We start from the raw sequence: 13104 nt of genomic DNA, 5'->3' as shown, positions 1-13104 counted from the left end.
ACTTAACTACATTTCCAGTCTTTTCCAGCTCTACTTCAGGATGGGAGATTGGACTCATCTAAAACTCTGCCCCTCTCTGTTCCAGGGGCCCTGTTAGTGTATGTCTCTCATGGACACCAGCCAGGAATCCCACATGATTGTGTTAGGGATGTGGATTTTGGGTGTCATGGCCACCACTTTCACACATCCTGGGTTTGGTTGGGCCCATTGGGCTCCATCCACTATTCAGGAAAAGGATTAAGAAGAGAAAGAGGCATTTAAGTTTTTTTCTGTGAAACATAGCTACTGGTCTGTGCTCTTCGGACACAGGGAGATCAAACCAGCCTCTGCAAGTCACTTAAGTCTCCTTCTACTCAAGGTATTGGTGCTAAGAGAGAAAACACCACAACTGAGCAGAGCTAATCAAGCAATCCTGTCACACAATCAGTCAGTGAAGCAAAACTGGAAGTTATATCCCTCTGGCTTTCTCAGCCAAAGTCATTGCAGGTGACTGCACCAAAGCAGCAGCCAAGATTTCAAAAACCAGTGGGAACTGATGGGGACAATAACTTCAAATCACCAAAGGCATGGGCTGGGAACCAAACAAATGCTACTGAGCCCAGCTTTTAGACAATTTGGAAGAGTCATAGGAAAGGCCTGAAACATGGAGCTGAAATGCCAGTCCCTGGAGGTACAGATAACACTGTAGAAAAGGGGATTCAGCATTTCCTGTTGCAAATTATTTGCCAAATATTATGTTGCCCTAAGGGTAAATCATCTAAAATAAACAACAAAGTGTGCCTGTGGAGCTGAGTACCATGTAAAGTTATCTTTTCTATGCTGAGGATTTAGATCAGATTTGGTGTTAATCATCCAATTCATGGAAAGAACACAGAGCCAAGATTTCTCAGAAGAACCTGAAGAGAGGCCAAAAGCCCCAGAGTTGTACCATACATAAACTGGTGCATATAGAAGAACACAACTCTCATCAGACACGATCCTGAGCAGAGTCCCCAGTGCTGGCACTCACCCCTGGGCAGGCCTGGCAGTTCAGTTTGGTGCACCTCAGGGTGTATTTCCGAGGGCCTGACTGGAAGCAGTCACACGTCGTGCACTGATCCACCATCAGGCGCCTCCCGTGCTGAAACATCGGAACCAGTTTGTCATTAGTGACCAACTCACCAGCAAAACTCAGATCGACAAGTGACTTCAGGTTAATTCTTCTTCATTAAATCTTGCACTGCAATTCTTTGCTAGAGAAAAAAGGAACCCATGCTGCCAAGTTTTCAGAGACACCAATTTTTAAGATTTCTAATTCCAGACCAAACAACATGGCATGAGGCTATTTTCCAAGAAAGCCCTTTAGAAGTCCTTATTCAGAGAAATGGCATTGGCATTTCTTTGTCACTTACACAACTAGCAAGCAAGAATGGGATACCGGAAAGTCATGGGGAATATTTTTTTATTCTGACTACACGGCTGCCAAGAGTTCATTTCTTGAGTGTAATGAATTGATTTGGGAACAAGTTTTTATTCTAGAACCATCATGACCCACAGATTATGGGCAGAAATTGCTTGTTATTGTTTTTGTAACAACATTGCCTGGAATCTCTAAAGGCCTAAAAAGAAAAGACGAATTAAAAAAAAAAAAAAAGAAAAACAACAGAATTACTGATTGAAGAACTCTACTTGTCCATCGTTATAAGCAAATCAGGCTGAACACACTTCAAATTCCCTAAGCTCTTCCCAAGCACCTTGTTTTCTGGACCCCATCACCTTTTCGAAGCAAGCAAAAATTGCATTTAAAATGCAGAGCAGAAATGCCAAGCCAATAAGAAACAAAAATATGTGGAGTCAGTAATTGGTCACTCCACACTGAAAGGACTTCTAAAGACAAACTCATTTTTCCTGCCAAGTGCAAAGCCCTTCATTTCAACCCCAAAATAACAAACCACAAAGGTTGAAGGGACAAAGCAGGAGAAGTTCACAAACTTCTGAAAACCAATAAATAAGGTAAATAAATAAGGTAAGTAGACAATTTTTCTAGTTTATGAAAGGTCTGAATTGTGATTCAGATATTAATGGAATGCCACCATTGTTTTCACTTGGTGCTGTGCATATCCTCAGATTCCTTTTTGAATTATTAAATGTTCATTAAACAAATGGAGCAAAAACAAGAAGCTGGCCAGAGTAACGATGTAAAAGTAATGCATTTATGGGTAGTTTAGGGTCAATACTCTGAAGGACAAATGTTATGAGCACAGAATTTTAAGTACATTCTTATTCTGTGCCCCAGGACAACAGAGGCCTCTATAACCAGTAACAGTAATGACTCTCTCCTGAGGTCTCAAAAAAGGATCCTCCACATAAAACATGATGAAAGAGGAAATACCAAGGGCGTGATCCCTGTCTTTTAATATCTCATCTTGAGACCTGAACATGGGATTCCTCATCTTTCCAGATTTAACCTTTTGTAGTGACTATCATTAATCTGGAGGGTTAAAAAAACCTCAGTAGAGGCAGGCATGGGAATAGACTTAAAATTTTGCTGCTGGAGAGGGAGGGCAAGGTGGTTTTGCCTGGGGTACAGACAATTTCCTTCCCAGGGGCTGGAATAGGGCTGTGGTTTGGATTTGTGCCGCACACAGGGCTGATAACACAGAGATGCTGCTGCTGAGCAGGGATTGCACAGAGTCAGGGCCTTTTCTGCTTTTCCTACTGCCAGGCTGCTGAGGAGACTGAGGGTACATGGGAGGCTGGGAGGAAACACAGCTGGGACAGGTGACCCCAACAGACTAAAGGGACATTCCTGACCTTATGGCGTCATGACTGGAACATACAGTGGGGAGAAGGAGGAAGGGAAGATGTTTGGAGTGATGGCATTGGACTTCCCAAGTCATCATTCTGCTTGTCTGGGAAGGCTGAACACCTGCCCAACCACAGCAAGCAGTGAATTAATTCCTTGCTTTGCTTGCACAGCTTTTACTTTCACCTTCTGTATCACAACTCAGGAGTTTTCTCACTTTCATCCTTCCCATTCTCTCCTTGATCCTGCAGGTGGGGAGTGAGTGAGTGGCTGCTGGCTGGGGTTACAACACAACAGATGGAGAGATAACACCTTATCAAACTCCAGATTTCTTGTTTAATCTCAACACTGGAAAGCAGTCAGACACCAGACTGACTGTTCTAGTGCAGACCACGACATGGTTTACCAAAGAATGTGTCAGTGGCTCTAGGCTTTAGCATCATAAAGAAAGGGTCTACAAGCCATGACTGATACCACTGATACCCTCATGGAATCTTCTAATAGTTAAAACATTCCAATTGAGTACAAAATAGATAAAGTTGAATTCATATGACAATCACTGTGAGAGGCAGGAACATAGGGATTACCAGAGATACACTGAAATGAGATCTTCACACACAAGTGCTTTGAACTCTGGGGGGAAGGTCTTGCCCCCAGATTTGCTTAGCATGACAGAACTGAACAAAATAATGGATTGATAATGGATAATAGGTGTGCTATATAAAGGGAAAAGATTTTTTCCCTTTATATAACACCCCCATCACATGCTTTCTTGGCTAGCTTGGAATTAAATGTCAACACCTGCTAACCCAGTGCCACCAAAATAACCTGCATAAAGCTCAAATCTGCTCAGATCACCTTCAAAAATACCACTCAGTAAAGCCTGAGAAAACAGATGAGATACACAGATAATCCTTTTGGTAAATACAGCCAGCTGATGGAAGCTGCAGTTAAAACGCACAGCATTGTTAAGAGCAGCAGAGTGGATGCAATACACCAAATTACTGGAATATAATATTGGTAACCAGATACATGACAAAAATGCAAAGGGATTAAGAACACAGTCAATTACCAGAAATGCAGTAAAAGACTCAAAACTTGGAATTATTCAGGAAAGGAGTTAATGTAGAAAAGTTTTCCCTTGATATAAAATGAAACTTGAAGCCTATTCTTAAAGGACCCAACATAAAGGGTTTGAAATCCAGGAAGTATAAACTTCTGTGGACACCACATCTTCCTTCCTGACCAGGACTCTGCAACCAGTCACTGAAGCAGACAATGGTACAAGACAAAGCTGCAGTGATGCCAAGTGCTCAAAATATTTCAGACATACAGCTAATTAATTTATGGCAAGTCATTAAATTAAGTTAGTTCAAGAAATTTTAGGAATTTTTTTTCAATATTGCAGAAGCTGAAACATTTTATTTTGAAGTTTACAAAACACAGACACTTCTCATTTTGCCTTCAATGTGACATTTTGTTTCAAAATTTGCTTATTTTAAATAATTGTTAAGTATTTAGCAATGCTTGAAGAGAGAAAAAGTACTTTACTTGACAGACCAGGTGAACATTTCGTTGGAGAAGGAAAAAATTAATTGGTCATGGCAGAGCATCACACAACTGGAATGAGCTTTGGCTTGCAATACAGAAATTATATATATATATTATATATGCATGTATATAATGTATATATATAATTAATATATAATTATGTGTATATATTTCTGGAATATATAATTTCATATAAGAGAAGGTGGCAAGAGCTGCTAATTATTGTCCTGCTTGACATTCCCCACAAATATTGTCTTTATAGGATGCCAACTAGTTCTGACAACATATAATAGAAGAAACAAGTAGAGGAATCAAAGAGAAAGATTATTTCAGAATTTATCACTTTTAAACCAGTGTTCTGACAAAAAAGATTTTATTTTCTAACAAGATAAACAAGAGTTTTCCCTTGGATTTAATTCTACAGGAAAGTCATCTCTACACAGAATGATGGATGTTTGATGACATGGCTTTAGCTCTAAAAAAACTGATAAATTTATGTCTTTGGACTACCAAAAAAAACAATCCAAACCACAAGAAATAGATGGAGAAAGGTTCTCTCTGACAAACCACTAAAATATAAAGAGATTTGAGTAAATTCGCTTTTAAATAAATGAAAAAGGAAGACACATGTTGACAAAGCATGAATGAGCAGGTTAAAGCTAGGTTAAATGACTAAAGAGAACCTGTTTCCCTGGGGGATGGTGAGAATATTTAGAACTCTTTGACACCAGAGGTGCTGCCAGAATATGGATTTAGGGAAACAATGGACAATTGACAGAGCTCTCCAAAGATAAATTTGGCATAAATGAGATCAGATGCTTAACTCCCATCATTCCCACTGTCATGGGCTGGGTTAAACATGTCTTAATCTATCCATTAAATATGCAGTTGAGAAAAAATTTCCTCACAGGGCATATCAGCAGGGATCTTGAAAGGGAAAAGAGGTCAAACAGGGAGGAAGCTCAGCTTTCCTGTTCCTGCTAATAGCCAAGGAGGGATACCTCTCCTTCCACACAGGTGGAGGAAGTCTCCATCCTTGCTTTAATCTGCCTTATCCTCTAAGCAGAATATTGGAAGGTTTTGCTTTCCCAAAGTGGGCAAGGATCACTTGGGAGATTAACCCTCGCAGAGAGTTTCCTGTGTGCTTGGTAGTCTGCAAATCATTACAAAATACAGATTACCACAGTTTCTAAGCACTCTTTTCAAGCATCTTTCAACAGAAGGAAACATTGCAGAGATGCTCACTGTCATAGAGAAAGACCCTGGCAGAGTCAGGAGCTGGACATAGACGTGCTGAGCCCTCTGGCACTGCTTTTACTCCAAGGTCTCACTTGGAGGGTCTATCTGGAAAAAAAAGCTGCCCTGAGTTCTGTGTGTGTATATTTTTACATGTGTGTGTCTTTCAAAAGCTCATTCATATATTTAAATATAGCTTGCCATCTCAACAAGTCAAAGAAAGTTGTGTCTTACCCCAATAACAGTGCCATTCAAAGGACAACCATTCAGGGGTGCTGAAAAAGAACAAAGTATTCCATTCAGCATTACCATTATAATGACAATTCCAAGATTTAATCAACCACAGCTATGGTTTTTTTTTTTACTCAGTACAGTTCCAGCTTGAAGAAATTTGTGCACAGTTTCACTGTAAAGAGGCATAACTGAGCTCCCTTACATTACACCTTGAAAGGCATCAATTTGTCAGAGCTATACTTGATGCTGCATAAAAATCTCTGGCTGAGCTATTTTTAACAAGTACATGGCAGAACATAAACTTTCACCTCCAGTTCAAGCTTCACACTCTCAGATGAACTCAGGTTTTCTGCAAATTAGAAAGCATATAACCTCTCCTCTTCCCACTGCTCCCTCTTCACCCTGTGATTGCACACACTTACCAAGTAAACATCACTGAGAGTCTTCCCAGACTGAGGCCAATTACCCAAATGTTTTGATTTAGACTTTTGAGCCAAGACTATGTTAGGAATCATAGAATCATAAAATGGTTTGGAAGGGACCTTAAAGATGATCTTGTTCCAACCCCCTGCCATGGGCAGGGACACTATCCCAGATTGCTCAGAGCCCCATCCCACCTGGCCTGGAACACTTCCAGGGATGGGGCAACCACAGCTGGTCTGGCCAACGTGTGCCAGGGCCTCACCACCCTCACAGGTGAGAATTTCTTCCCAATATCCAATCTAACCCTGCTCCCTGTCAGTGTGAAGCCATTCCCCCTTGTCCTGTCACTCCAGGCCCTTGTCAAGAACCTCTCTCCATCTTTCCTGTGGGCTCCCTTCAGGCAATGGAAGGCAGAATCCTTCCCTCCCCTTTTGACCACAAGGCTTCAGATGCAGCATTAGGTGCTTCTGTACTCAGTGTCTGAATTACACAGGAGCCCTTAAAAGTGGGGCTATGCTTCCAAAACACACGCTTTTAAAATTGGTGCAAGAAACAGAAAATAACCCCACAAAACAATTCACGCTGGAATGATCCTATTTGTCATCCCCCAAACCTTACCACATCTGCAGGAAGGACAGCAGTCTATCACTTGGTCACAGCGCAGCTCAGTTCCCTCTGGACAGTCAGGCACATCCATTTGGGAGCAGGAAACATTCTTTTGCTGCACAAAAACCTCATTGTTCACCTGGACACACTCGTTGACAATGCAGCGGTTCCAGGGAGATCGCCACTCTGTGCCAATCTGAGGGGAAGTTGTGAGAGGATGAAACACAAGCAGCAGTATTTGTGCCCCTGGATAGAGGGAAGACCACCCCAGCCAGATGCTGGCTTTCCCAAAGCACATTTACTTCATCAGGAACAGTGTCACTCAATAGTTCTCCATAAACCCTTACTATGACAATCTATTTATACAGCATGGTGAGTTTGTAGACAATAAGAATTACAGGAGTATCCTTCAAAATGGACAGGTCAAATAGCATGTGAAGAAGGAAAAGCACTCCTAACTGGAGTTAAATCTTCATTTATTCCCTGGTAACTGGCTGCACTGCACTGCAGCTAAGCAGCCCCTCTTTATTCTGCAACCTGCTGCAAATCAGCTCTGCTAAGCCCAAAGGAGGCTTTAGCAATAGGCTCTAGACCTGAAACACTTGCAAATGTAGAAAAGACAAGATCCTGTTGACAATTCTCTTACTCTCATCACCCACTGGCCAGACAAAGTGGGAACTTTAAGTGCTATTTATGGGAACAGATATCAACAGAGGCCAGGAGGAAGATGCAGCCACAGTTCAGTGTTGGGAGGAGCCGCTCACTGCTTTGCAGTTTTCTTTCTTCACTGATACCACTCTGATACACTTCAAGAACAGCAAAACTGGAGATCAGATCCTCAGCTGCAGTCAATTCAAACATCTTTGCTCAAAAAGTGAGGAAACATTTTCTACATTCTTCTAGTGGGTTAAATGCTTAATTCTTCACTAATGACAGAAGAGTTATAAGAGGACATAGCAAGGAAGAGACTGCAGAGTATTATTAATGTGTTAGGACACTATTAATGTGTTAGGAGAAAAAAAAAAATCAATGAGAGACAGTGGGACACAAAAATAGGCCTTCTGAAGGCTTGTTTGATGAAGCAGAAAAGAATAGTGATCCATATTAAGAAATCCCTTTATTAAAACCAGGAAAAAGGCAGGTTGCAAAATGGCACTTTAACACGGGGTGGGTTTTTTTGTTTGTTTTTTTAATAGAAACAGATTGCAATACAAATTAGCTGGGATAATTTAAACAAATAGCTGACAGCCAGGAAGGCATTATACCCAGTGAACATTCTTTCAAGCTACCATGGCTGAAATTAGTAATTGTACACAAAATATCTGACCCAGAAAAGGGTGGGGAGGATTCACACGTGGGAACTGACTGGGCAGGTCACAGGACACTGTCTCTCAGTGCTGCTTGATGTGTAGAAGAAAAAGCTGGTATCATCTTCATCTCCTATCATGGAACTCAAAATAATTCCAGGGGGCTTTTGCTAGGAGGGAAAGTGTGCATCCTACTGATGCCTCACCTCATGCAAAGGAGGATCTTCATCACCCCGAGGCCAAAAGTGCAGCTCCTCACAGGCAGTTTTCTGACATCTCCCACAGCACTCCCCTGTTGGCACAATATACTTATAGCCCTGGAGGAGGGAAGGAAAGAAAAGGACTTACTTATCCAGGAAGAGGAGGCAAACAAGAATATCAATCCCAGCATCTTCTTTTAGGATTGATGTTTTATGTTAGCAACCTTTCATAAAAAGGTGAATTTGAAAAAGGACTGATATAATAATAAGGAATTTTTTATTAATTAAGAAATATATATATATATATATATATATATATATATATATATATATATATATATATAGTGGTATTTTACAAAGGGAAATTAAAGGTAAAAGTTGCTCTTGTGGCATCTAGGAGGTTAATCAGCACTCACAACTGCCCTTCCCATTACAGAAAATTCAAGGGTAGGATTCAGTCTGTGCACACTCAGACATCTGTGTTTAAACAGAGGGAGGATGCAGGTTGCTCAGACATATAATCCAGGGACCAGTTTTGACTGATCATTTCATTTTTTCATAGAATCATATTGGTTTAAAAAACCCATTAAGACTAAGTTGCACCATTAACCCAGCACTGCCACGTCCAACACAGTTTAAGCCAACAGTTCACCTGCAAAAGGCATTTGAAAAAAAATTCTACAAATTAAGATAACAAAATGAAACTACTATGCAACACTAGAGATCATGTGTCTTAAAGTCTAACACTTAATTATGGAAAACTAAATAAGCAGCATTAAAATTAAACAGTAGGCATTCTGTTACTAAAGAAAAATTTTATAAATCCAGCAAAATAGGTTAAAAAAAACCCAACCCACAGAAACAATAAGAATCCCAACTCTCACTTTCAATACATATTAATCTCCTAAAGCAAGCAACCAAATACTGAAACAGTGAAATATCTAAGTGCAAGAAAGCAAAAATCTTTACTCTAAATAGAAATAAAATATTCTATATGTAATAGCAAGACAGTCTCTAAGGGGCAAAACATAATTCTGATCTCAGTACAGAGTTGAAGGAAAGGTGATCTGTCACATAATATTGTTCATGTGAAAAATGCCTGTAAAAATAAGCATAATTCAATTTTGGTCAAACTAAATTACTGAGGGATTCCCAACTGCTCTTACCCATCATGAACTGTCCCCGATTTGCACATCAGCATACCTCAATAATCAATGGAGTTTGATATGGAATTTTATTTCATATGTCCTAAAATGTGATGCCAGACCTTGACCCAGCTTTGTGAGAAAAGTTGTGCTGTTGAGCATTTGGTATTACTTTTATCTGCTAAATACATGTCTGAAGTATCTGAAGCATCAAGTGAAACTTTCTGCGTGGCAAGCTCAAGAGAAGTAAAAACCCAAGAGCTAGTACATGTTATGGGGTTTTCAGGGTTTTTTTTTCTTTTTTTTGTGTAGCAAGATAAAAAAACCTCCAAGCTGTTTTCACAGAAGTCAGATGACACTGTCAAAAATGATATTGCACAACTTTAACACCTGGCAATGAAATTAATAGCCAGCAGCAGCAGAGTCTAAATGCCATCCTAGTAATGTTTCATTTTTAAAGAATCTGTTTGATATCAATAAAACTTTTAATGCCATCTACTCAGAACTAAAAAATAAGTTTAAGGTCAATTCAAACTGGATGACAGCCCTGCTGATATTCTTGATATCTATATCCACCAAATCATGAGTAAGCAAAGGAAAAAAAAATCTGAGCTATCCAGGTAGTCTAACAGTTACAGTTTTGGTTGTACAGCCTTGATAACCATTAAAGGAGATGAAGAGAAGACAAATTCCCATAAAGAACTGGCATCCTTTCCACCAAGTCTTTTAATGCATTTTTATCCTTTTTTTTTATTATTTTTATTCTGGAATGTCAAGAACTGTAGCTCTGCATTAATGAGATTTTATTAGAATAACAAATTATTGATAAATTATTGTTATGAGCTGAAACACAGCCAGATACTTTAGACCTAATATTTCATTAAAATTGCCATAATGGAGACAAGAGTTTTCTACATATGGAACCTGAAGGGGTTCTCTTGCAACAGGTAAAAAAACTGCCACACCTACTCTCAAGGTTTTTACTGGATTTGACATCCTCAGACTTTCTCAGCAAACTCTGCAATTGCTTTTTTGTTTTTTTCCTGATGGATTGGGGTGTTTCTTGGTTGGTCCTGGAGAATAATGCAGTATTTAAGATCCACAAGGATCCCTTAGTCCAGCTCCTGGCCCTGCACAGGACACCCCAACAATCCCTCCATGTCCCAATACACTTCTTGAGCTCTGTCAGGCTTTGAGCCGTGACCATTTCTTGGAGAGCTGTTCCAATGCCCAACCACCCTCCAGGAGAAGAATATTTTCCTAATATCTGGCTTAAATCACATTTCTCTACCAACTCTTTGTACCAATTAGCTGTCTATTCCTGTTTGACCATCTAAATCAACACAACAAAGTGGCTCATACTTCCTTTGCAGGCTTCCAAAAGTAAACCACAGGGTTTTACAGGATGCAGCAGATATCTGAGCACAATAAAGGTCCCAGCATGAGGTGTTATTACTGCAACAATAGGCAGAGCTGAGCAACAGACAGAACTGAAATGGGAACTTCAAAAAGTGAATTTGAGCTAGAACAGACATCTGCAATTGAACTTGGGCCATCATGAACACTTAGTGTGCAAGTAGTGTAAATGAAAGACACTTCAGGACGCAGTTTTTCTTCTATCAAAATGTAAAATAAATTTGTCACCGATTTTCTTGGCAGCAGGATGCAATCCTAAAAAAATAACTCTAAAATAAAGTCAATAATGCTCAGACTCATGCTCTCAGATTCTGCTCCCAAGATAATCCATTACTACAACACTTATTTTTCTAATTTTCTCTGGTTACTCTCTAAACAAGGAGGCTTAAAAGGGATCATTGCAGGTCCCCACAAGGGCTCTGCTTGTTATTGCACTGGTTTAAGTGTTACTCACCCGAGAGCAGGACGTGTCACATTCTTTGTCATGACACTCCATCATCTGAAGTCCTGTAACATCATCCCTCACACCAGTGCAAGAGCATTCCCTGCATCCATCTTCCCAGGTTGTCCCAACAGGATAGACTATGTTGTTGTGCACACACACCTATTAAATGCAATAATTAATACATAAAAGAGCACTCTGCTGCTGTCAGGGCACACTGCTGGTTCCAAAAGGCTGCATTTTAAGGTGTGAAACCAACCATAAATTCTGTGGAATATTTTGAATGCCTTAGAAATGCAACAGGTCTTAAAATTGTAGTCAGTCTGTTGAGGAAAGGAAAAAAAAGCACAAACAAAGCTACTGTTTTATACAAAATATATTGGAGAATTTTATCTGCAATTGGTGGAGATGCCCAGGGTCTCAGTTTCCCTGTAAGTATAATGTAACAATATTTTAGGATAATAAATGATAAGTCCTCTAGAAGGAGACTTGAAGACAAAAACAAACTTCTTCCAGCTAAATCATCAGATCTGAAGATACACTACTTGGAGCTAAAAGCTTTCATCCTCAGGCCACCATACCTACCCCTAAAGAGCAGAGCCATCTCTTATATTGAACTTTCTACTTTTAAATTTACAGCTCAGTATTAAAGAGAGAACATAATTTATTTTTATAGCTAGAGCAAGTAAGTCCCAAAGACATAAAATTAATTATGCAAGGTCATGAACTACTTAGAAATGGACAATAAAAGGTAGCTGTTCTGAGCAGCAAGACAATGTAACCCTGTGTTCAGGTTTAATGGAGAAGTTACATTGCCCTGCAACCTTTCCTCTAGGCAACTTTATCTTAAAGGTTAAAAAAATATAATTTAATAAAAGGTTGGCAAAAAAAGAAAAATATACCCTAGTGAAGCTTTAGCAGAGGCACAATTTGGCAAAAACTTAAAAGTGGCAATATAGCTCTTAAAAGACACACCACCTTCTCAGGCAGAGACAAAGGTAATCAATGAGCACAAGGAATTTTAGGTCTAAGGTGTACCAAATATGTCAATAAATTTAGTATGGAATTGGAAGAATATATAGTAACAGTAGTGGTCCCAAAGTATGTATAACTGTTACCTGAAAAAAAAAATCACGTCTGAAATTCATGATGTTTGAGTGACCTTTAAGTTTTAAATATTTTTAATTTTATCTCAAAGTTACAAAAAAATAGACTGGTTGTGTCAAAATAAATTACTGTAATAAAAGAAGCAACATTATAAAGTAATAGTGTTTCTTTCGAGCACTTGTCAATTAAAAATGCCCTGGCATCACTTTCCAGCAGTCTCATTGGGGATTTATTCATATCTATCTGGCTGCCTGCTGCTGCTCCATGTGGAAAAGACACTGTCATCCATGGAAAAGACATTTCACTTCCCTTACCCGGTCTGGAATGCAGGTGGTGGATACACAACCACAGTCATTGGTCAGAGACTGGGAGAGATAGCCCAGAGGGCAGCTCACTGTGGAGTTCCTACAGCTGCAGGCACACTCATATTTATCACAGCACTCAGTCTTGACAATGGTGAGCGTCCGGTGCGACGGGCAGGAGAGTCTTGGGATGGAGCTGCACATTTCCCTGTTGCAGGCTGGCAGGAAAAGGTGGGCACCGTGTCAAGCTCATGGATTTTCAGAGTGCTGCCAGTGAACAGGACAGTTCTCTGGCAGCAAGGCATTAATCACCACCTTCAACTGTTATAAACCTGCTTAAAGCCTGAGGA

The 13104-nt window shown here is 39.8% G+C and overlaps 1 protein-coding gene across 1 annotated transcript in view; it reads right to left on the bottom strand.

The window, feature by feature from the left end:
- Positions 1–13104, bottom strand: part of VWF (von Willebrand factor) — a 121480-nt gene that overhangs the window by 10153 nt on the left and 98223 nt on the right. Inside the window, exons 42-47 of the mRNA XM_062490908.1 lie at positions 12767–12972; positions 11358–11507; positions 8349–8459; positions 6848–7031; positions 5807–5847; positions 1010–1120 (exon numbers count right to left, since the gene is read on the bottom strand). Of these exons, the coding sequence (XP_062346892.1) occupies positions 1010–1120; positions 5807–5847; positions 6848–7031; positions 8349–8459; positions 11358–11507; positions 12767–12972 (803 nt within the window). The remainder of the gene's footprint in view (positions 1–1009; positions 1121–5806; positions 5848–6847; positions 7032–8348; positions 8460–11357; positions 11508–12766; positions 12973–13104) is intronic.

This window comes from Cinclus cinclus, chromosome 4, assembly GCF_963662255.1.
Source record: "Cinclus cinclus chromosome 4, bCinCin1.1, whole genome shotgun sequence".
NCBI lineage: Eukaryota > Metazoa > Chordata > Aves > Passeriformes > Cinclidae > Cinclus > Cinclus cinclus.
The sequence above is the reverse complement of the archived record's forward strand: the minus strand, read 5'-3'. Positions and strand labels throughout refer to the sequence as shown.